Genomic DNA, 8,727 nt, shown 5'->3' on the forward strand with positions numbered 1-8,727 from the left:
GCATTTTTTATTCAGCATAAAATTTTTTTAATTAAAAAAAAATACTGTGTTATAATTTATTATATATCCTATAAATCTTTAAAGAAAACAAAGATTCCATTCGCTTTTACCTTTTGTCGCCATATTAGTTTCTTTTAAAGAATTACTATAAAACAAGCGATGTTCTGAGAAAAAAAATATCTAATATAAAAATTAATGATTGTTGTATGAAATATTTTAAAGTATATTGACTCATTCTTAAACTTAAATTATTTAAATACATAAAACAAAAGATATTTTGATTAATTTTAATGAACGATTTAATACCAGTCTGTTAATATCATAGTCTTTATGAACCAGTGGTATAATGTGCGGATGTGTAATTATGAGAAGTATGTGGGATGTTATTCACTAATACAATAGAATGACATTCAATTACGACATTAATTGAGAGAATTCTAGACTTGTAGTTTCAAAATCAACAAGAGACGGTATCTATTAAAACAAACCTAACCTTGAACAACATTAAAACTAAAAAAATGGGTAAGCAAAAAAATTTGGAAAATATTTTTATCACATATGTTATAAAATGAAAAAGTAGACTTCTTTTTCGAATAGTAATTTTTCTTAGTAATGATTCAATACACCAACAATCACATAAGATACGCATCGTAATCTTATCTATCATATATAAGATTATTCATTCATCGTTTCAATCATAGTTTTACGGCAGACTTAAAATGAATGTTGAATATTAAATTCATAATTAAACATGAGAAATCAGCAAGACATAGGTGATATATTACCATTACGTAGACGATTTGAAAGTAATATTAGTATTGATAGATTTTCCGAAAAAAGTCTTCATGGGCTTTATTTTGATGATCGATCATGTAGTAAGTTTTTTAATATAAATTTATATATAACAATAAAGATTAAAACAATCGGTAATTCTCTACATTATAAATTAATATTAGAGTATTTATTTACATATATTAAATCATTAATAAATTTTTTTTACTATTTGTAGGAAGTATATGTAACGATTGTATGGCTAGAGTGCCATATGCAACTCTTATTGCAACAATAATGTGTTGTTTAGGAGTAGGTATATTTTGTGGCACAATGTATAGAGGTGTCACATTGGGTTCTTTAATGATGGATCAGGTAAATCATCAATATAATTTTTTTTTTACGATATGTCAATTATTTTCTTAATATAGTTATTAATAATTATATATTACAAGGTATTTCATTTACGACTTGGATGGTTAGAAGCTGTTCAATTGATTTTTGCAACAATTGGTGCTAGTATGGCAGCTTTAGGCTTTATGATATTATGCGTTGGTTGTCTTGCAACTGGAGCTACAAGACATAAAGTATATAGAGCCTGGAGGTCTAGAGTTGGTGGACGTATTTCTTGTGCTGTTGTATGTAATTTCTGTTATTAGTTATATCATAATATGAAGAATATAATATACAAGAATGATATGTTTTATATTTTTTAGTTCATGACAATTACTTATATATTACAACTAGGTTGGCTTCTAATATTTGCATTCTTGGTTATAATTGCTTGGATTTTTACTATATTCTGGGGTTTGTGCAGCAATCCTCGTGTCCAATCTCTTGATCAATGTATTGATTTTACCCAATTTAGTAAGTTATTGTTTATTTAAATTTGATTTGTATGATTAATTTTTTAGATATTTTTTAATTAATCAGAAACTTTAAAAAAATTATATTTCATATAATTATACTTAAATTTTTTTTATAGGTTTTATATTCCCAAATAATACAAGAATAGAGGATATGAAAATATGTGGACCACAAGAAGTGAAATTATTTTGTAAAGATTTTGTTGAAAAAGCAGTGGTTATGTTTATTTTGGCAACAATAGCTGCTATGTTGGTTGTATTAAGTCTCATACATTATTTGATGTGTTTATCTGCTAATTATGCACACATTAGGGATCATGAAAAGTTTCAAGAATTGCAAGAACTTCAGTATCTACAAGACCCAGGAGATCCAGACTCTCCTCAACCTGGTATGGGAACTTTGAGTTCGCATCGTGCTAAGGATAGATTCTAGGATACGGCCCGCGAGATCTTCGCGATGAATCCTTTATAAAACATTGAAAATATCTATAAAAATTGATAACTATTTAATGTTATTCTTCTCTACGTACCTATACTCAGTATTCTACTAATTGATTAATGTGATAGCAGTTTACTGATCGAAGATCTTGCGGGAACACTTTATGCCGTCCATTGTCTTAAAAGCATTTATTTTTCTTAAAGTCATGAATTTATTAAATGACTAAAACAAAATATTTCATCTTTTGTAACGTTCTTTTGATTATTTGTTGAATTTCTATACATTAATATATAACATATAACATTTCATTCCTCATACATATTTGTTAATTAAATATATTTTATTATATTTCAAACAAAACTGTATAGTATTATAAATGTGCAAAATATAAACGCACAAAGAATATACTTTATAAACTATTTGCTATATAAAAATATATATTGTATACTTGATTCATATTAACAAATTTCTGTTTGCAGTAATATATTACTTTATATTACAAATTTTTTTAATATTCATAAGACTGTTTATTAAGACACAAATTATTGTATTTTGTTTAATATTATTCTCATATTTTTAAGTAAAATATTCAGTTTTTTTGTACCTCTTTAGAATAAGATAAGGAAATTATTAATATTATATATTACTACTAAAAAATTCTAATTATGCTGAAAGAAAAAGATTAAGAATTATTATTTTTGTTCTTATTTCTGATTAAATTTGTAATAAATAATTATGATTTCTTTCAGCATAAATAATTATCTTATATCAGAAATCTATTTTTTCTATATAATCTGAAAAAAATCAAATTTATTGTAAAATGTTAAAAAGACAATAGAAAAATAGTTCAAATTATACTTTATGCATAAATTTTAAATGTGCCAAATTTAATATGACTTAAACAATAAAAAAATTGTTACCTATATTTGCCAAGAGACAAACTTTAAATGAATATTCTCAAAATAAATTTAATTTACAATAATTTCGTATTTGCTCAAATTGTTCGAAAATAGTTCAAAGTTCTGTTGAGTGTGCAATAAATTAAAAACAAATCAAATTATATATAAAAAGTACATATCGAATTAAAAAATACATTTTATTTTAAACAAATTAAAATAATACTATTATAAAAGTTGATGCACGAATTACATATAATAAAAAATGAATGTATTATAACTTTTCAGATACATTTTTATTTCTAATTATTTATATACATTTAAAATTAAATAAAAAACATTTTCTAATACAACATATATATTTAATTTTTAAAAATAGTTTAAAAGTTATTTTGAGAATGCTGTAATCGTTTTATTACAGATTAAGACAAATATTATTTTTTAGTATGTACAATTAATTACAATATTATACAGTAATATATATTAATTATATTATTCATCATCAAATTGGAGATCTAATTCCAAATCAAGAGCACTCATTTCTTGAAAGGTATTGATGAATGTATATCGCGAAAATATCATGTATAACTTTCGAAACCAAACATATTGAGACTTGTGTGCAATCATACCTTTCTGTAAAAATAATTAAATTATGTTAACAACTATGAACAGAATAAATATATTTTTATTAACACATAATTAATTATTTTAATTAATTATATTAAAACTTATATTTATTGTATACTTACTTTTATAATTTTTTTTTGATTATATGTTATTAAATACCAATATGAAGCAGTTAATAAGCTAATTGGTAAATCTAAAAGTTGCACATATTTTCTAAATATATTTACAGATTCTAAAACATATAGTTTACAATCTGAAACAAATTTAAATTATTTAAAACTTTATTAATATTAAATACTTCAATAAACAATAACACTTACAATATGGTACTTTTTTTTCTATGCATAATGCAGCTATGGCAAAGTATAAAGAAATATGATTTTTATGTTTGCTTATGCCATGCTTATCAAATGTTACAACTGCATTGATTTTATAACTTTCTACATGTTGTAAAATAAATTCTGCCACTATCTCTGTTGGCCATTGTACATTTTGATCATCAGGTAACTCTGTACTCCTACACATGTATTTATTGAACTAAGATAGAAGATTAAAAGCATAATATTTAACTGTACATTCAAATAATTAATAATAAATTATTTCGTACATTAAATAAATTAAGTAATTTCTTACATTATTATAGTTACATTATCTTCTGGAATTCCTAATATTTTTGTACATTCCCATAATTCTTCTTTTCTTCTCTTATCACCACCTTAAAACAACATGTATTCTAATTCTTGAAATATTTTTATAAGAAATCAATAAACATACCATTACTAAGACAGAGGAGATAAATTTCACTAGCCTTGGATTTTGTAACCCAGTATACCAATGGACCAAAAAACATGACTTCATCATCAGGATGTGCTGTGACTAACAATATTCTGGCAGGTGGACCTGGAAGCTGCCACGCTGTGTGGCTAACTTTCTTCAGAATTGAATAGAGAAAAATACAAACGCAAAGATATGCGGTAATAGCTATTAATAACTGCCATGAAATTTCATTGATGTAAAACCACCACCAACAAATTATTTCATTAACTTGCATACTTAAATATTCCCTAATTAAATTGAAATCTATCATTTTGAATGATGTACAAAATATTTCCACTTACAAATATTATGGTCCTGTCATATTTTTGAAAGAACACGCTATTCCATTAAAATTTGAGATAACATTTTTTTTATTTAAAGGACTTTGATAGGTTATGTTACACACAAACGAAATAATAGGATTGGACGCCATGCTTTTTTATAAATACACTATTATAATGCTCGTTATTTATTTTACTATTAAAATCTTTAATTTTTCAAAATTCTTTCTTTCCTGTATGTAATTTTTGATATTCCTCATATCAAACGTTTGAATTTTTTTTTTAATCGCATAATAAATATGCTTCAATTTTAATTCATTTTTGTATAATTTTTATTATTTAATGCAATACTTATCATTTTCTTTCATAAAATTTAAATTTTATTTAACAATAAGGACATAATTGATTACGTTTTATAAAGATTCATATAATGTTTAAAAAAGTTCTTTTTTTAAAATAAATTTTTAAACAATCTTTTTATTATTTATAAATTTGTTTTTTTATTATAAATGAATAAAAAAATATATATGATTGATTTATGAAAGTTTATCTTTTCATTTTATTTTAAATACCATAAGTTAATTGCAGATATTTTAACAGAATTGCCAAAAAATAAAATTCCCTATGTTCAAAATTTTGATCATAAATTCTTTGAATCTTTTCTCTCTTTTATTGTTAAATTATTGCGCTATAATTATTATTTATTTTAATTTATTTTAATTTATCAGAGCATTAAGTTACAAAATTTTTGTTTTTTTTTTATATGAATCAATTCTATATCATCGTGTATTATTAAATAACATGATATAAATAATTGATGTAGGTTATCTTTAATAAGTCTATGAAAGTTTATAAATAAAATTTATATCATGAATGAAATAAAAGAAATAAATATATATCGTGATACTCCTATTAGATATTTAGGTAAACAAACCAAGTTATCTATTTTATTATTCGTAAATAATTTTTGTTTCTCTTAAATAAATTGAATAATAGATTATTTAAAAAAAAATGTAATATTTTGTATATTATATATTATTAATTATTAATTATTTTTTTTAGGATATGCAAATGAAATTGGAGAAGCTTTTAGACCTATAATTCCACATTCAATAGTATGGTTTAGTTATACTATAGCCAGTGGATATGTACTTGCAGATACAATTAATAGTGGCTTTAACACTTATTCAGTAAGTTGAATGTAGAGAGAAAGAAAATATTTATATATATTGAATATATAATTAATAAAAATATTACTATATAAATCATTTTATATTTCAGAACACTGTTACTACAAAATCAAAGAATGTTTTACTTTCTATGACAGATACTTTGTTATGGCAGTCATTGGCATCTGTAATTATTCCTGGTTACACAATAAACAGAGTTTGTGCCGCTGTACAATTTATACAAAAGAAAAACAATAATACATATTTAAAAAGTAGGTGGATTCCAACTTTAATTGGTTTAGCAACTATACCTGTTATAATACATCCTATAGATAACTTAGTAGAAGAAATAATGAATATTACATACAGAAAATGGATACGTTATTATCCAAAATGACTACCAATCAAAAATTATATCATAATTAGTATAATTAGATCAAATATCTCTGAGAATTGATTCAATTTTCAAATGAAATAAAAAATGTTGCGCTTATATATGTATAAAAATTATAATACAATTATATCTATTTTATTATACTATTGTACAAGTTGAATATTTTTATTTTGATACATATATATAGAAAATGCTTTGAAACATATATTTTAAATTAAAAACATAGCTATAAAAAAAAAAAATAAAATAAAATGTGTTATTAATATTTTTATTTTGTTTTATAATTTCATCCTTTATATATATTAGGCTGATTAAAGATAATATTCACAATAAAAGAAAAAATAAATGTAAATATGTAAATTTTTTTCAATATTATATTCGCACAACAAAATTTTTAATAATTTATTCCCATACATATTTATATAAATCCTGATGTCGGTATTGTAGTTCAAAATTAGAATGCGCGAAGTAGAATTGTCAGGTATATAGTCAGACGTTCTTTAAGACTTTGAATTAAATAAATAACACAAACATTATATTGTTTATTTTCAAATTATATCAAATTATTGTCATATATAATAAAGAATAAATCATAATTTAATATATATTAAAAAAAATAATTGAAAAGAACGAAAACGAATTAACATTGAAAGTTTTTAAAATATCTATAATGTAAGTATTTGGTAATTTTTTATATAAAATGTTGATTCCTTCAATTAATCATAAGAGCTAAATAAACCGAAATGACTCGTTAGAAAATCAATAATAATTACATGGAAGATCGTAATTCATAGCCATGTTCATTTTCCCATTTATCGTCTTGTCGGGTCAGACGAGCCAACCACAGAACAATAGCTCGACATTGCGTAGGAACGAATAGCCTGTCATACCTGTGACATATATTTTTTTCGTCATAAGTACAATCACCATGTCAACTAAGAAGAAAAACTGATCGTATTTCTTTGCTCGCAGAACTATTATCGTGATTTTGTAGATATTTTGTTCAAACTATGATTTTAAGTATGAATAGCATATTTATATATATATATATATAAAGCTAAAATGAATTCTTTTTTGATTATGACATTTATTTTTTTAGTTTTTTTTTCAACTAATCATATATCTATCTAAATCACATATAAAAATTAAAATAAAATTATTATCTTTTAATTATTATCTTAAATTTGAATGACATTTAATTTTATATTATTATATTACAATCGAAATATTTAGAGGTTAAGTAGAATTTAATTTGAGAAGGGACATTAATTTTTTGTTAATTATTCCTCATATACTTACTGCAGATTACATTAATGCAATATGACTTATCATCTTATTCGCAATCGAACTGAAAATAAAACATGCAAAAAAGTACAACGCTTTTCGGGATTGTGAAATTTCATGTATCTGTCTCGTAAGATTTATAATATAATAATATAGAATATTATCGAAACGGAAGCATTTTGATATCAATGATAATATACAATCGACAGTTAATAATTGTGTATAACAATAAAATTTGAAAAACTAATAACATTTTATCGCGAATATCGTTGTACTCATCATTAACAGTTTCATGTATTGAAATTGATAAAGTTGTCAAGTGAGAATAATTTTATATAACAGATTCAAACTACTTTTCTTACTTCATATTTTATCAATCGTTTCTTTGTATTTATTTTTTTAACTTTTAATCGTTCGATAAATAAGAATGCAAGAATAAGAAAAGGGAATTTTGATTTTATAGGAAATTTTTAAAAGAATGTTTATTTACAGAAAGAGAATAAAATACAATGGTCAATGAAATATCTACTTACTCAAATACCATATTGTATGAATGAATTGTCATATTCAGAGAACGGTTGATTTTTCACGAAACTCTATAATAATCCTGGCAGCTTTTCAGTAGTCTATGGTCGACCCTTGTAATAAGCTTAACCAGTCCAATGTAATTTATAGAAGCCACTTGTTTACGGCTAATTATGGTGGTACGCGGGTAACCGTTATATTGTTTCTTTTTTTTTTTTTTTTTTGACATTTTCGTATGTTAAAATTCAATGGAATTTTTAAAATAATTAACACAAAAGTATAATTATTATTGTTATTGTGCATATTTAAAAAAAAATTCACCGTAAAATATATGTATAATTCCTTTGAATCGTTCTTTGTGTAATGAACAAATAATACTCGTCAAACAATATGAAAGTCACGCGCGAATCCCGATCAGATCAGAATTGATCGTATTAAAAAAATATTAATCGCCTAATGTTTCTCTCGAGAACAACATTGAGGATATTTCATGATATATATATAAAAATATATATATATATAAAATGTATTGATATCGATTCTTAAAACCAAACATCGAACAATAGCGAAAAGAGGTCCTTAATCGATAGAAAGCAATGCGTTGCCTCGGTACACGCCTCCGTCAGAAAACGAGCCTCGCGATAAGGTTATGTCTCGTG

The 8,727-nt window shown here is 23.5% G+C and overlaps 3 protein-coding genes and 1 long non-coding RNA gene across 6 annotated transcripts; 2 read left to right on the forward strand and 2 right to left on the reverse strand.

The window, feature by feature from the left end:
* The first annotated feature begins 80 nt into the window (after positions 1-80).
* On the forward strand, positions 81-3,325 carry M6 (neuronal membrane glycoprotein M6). Of its 2 annotated transcripts, none has more exons than XM_012491196.3 (5): positions 81-522; positions 1,010-1,146; positions 1,227-1,409; positions 1,488-1,638; positions 1,757-3,252. In XM_012491196.3, the coding sequence occupies exons 1-5, from the start codon at positions 519-521 to the stop codon at positions 2,068-2,070; spliced, it is 789 nt and encodes a 262-aa protein (XP_012346650.1). In that variant the 5' UTR covers positions 81-518; the 3' UTR covers positions 2,071-3,252. The 2 variants fall into 2 exon arrangements, with proteins under 2 accessions (XP_012346650.1, XP_003696810.1); XM_003696762.4 differs by lacking the exon at positions 81-522 and adding an exon at positions 618-875 and having other exon boundaries at positions 1,757-3,325.
* PIG-L (phosphatidylinositol glycan anchor biosynthesis class L) lies at positions 3,250-4,821 on the reverse strand. The gene is made up of 5 exons (XM_003696763.4): positions 4,374-4,821; positions 4,233-4,314; positions 3,920-4,116; positions 3,722-3,852; positions 3,250-3,605 (listed from the first exon to the last, which is right to left on the reverse strand). Exons 1-5 carry the CDS (start codon positions 4,684-4,686, stop codon positions 3,465-3,467), a joined length of 864 nt encoding a protein of 287 aa, XP_003696811.1. The 5' UTR covers positions 4,687-4,821; the 3' UTR covers positions 3,250-3,464.
* Positions 4,440-6,524, forward strand: LOC100863149 (mitochondrial fission process protein 1). Of its 2 annotated transcripts, XM_086906479.1 has the most exons (4): positions 4,440-4,573; positions 5,520-5,620; positions 5,759-5,886; positions 5,978-6,524. In XM_086906479.1, exons 2-4 carry the CDS (start codon positions 5,566-5,568, stop codon positions 6,260-6,262), a joined length of 468 nt encoding a protein of 155 aa, XP_086762605.1. In that variant the 5' UTR covers positions 4,440-4,573; positions 5,520-5,565; the 3' UTR covers positions 6,263-6,524. The 2 variants fall into 2 exon arrangements, with proteins under 2 accessions (XP_086762605.1, XP_003696813.1); XM_003696765.4 differs by lacking the exon at positions 4,440-4,573 and having other exon boundaries at positions 4,849-5,620.
* A 273-nt stretch (positions 6,525-6,797) lies between these two features.
* Positions 6,798-8,187, reverse strand: LOC147657855 (uncharacterized). The gene is made up of 2 exons (XR_015291672.1): positions 8,077-8,187; positions 6,798-7,149 (listed from the first exon to the last, which is right to left on the reverse strand). It is a non-coding gene; the product is annotated as an uncharacterized LOC147657855 (long non-coding RNA).
* Positions 8,188-8,727: the final 540 nt, after the last annotated feature.

The sequence above is a fragment of the Apis florea genome, unplaced genomic scaffold (genome assembly GCF_048593485.1).
Source record: "Apis florea isolate Af1SG1 unplaced genomic scaffold, ASM4859348v1 contig_2495_pilon, whole genome shotgun sequence".
NCBI lineage: Eukaryota > Metazoa > Arthropoda > Insecta > Hymenoptera > Apidae > Apis > Apis florea.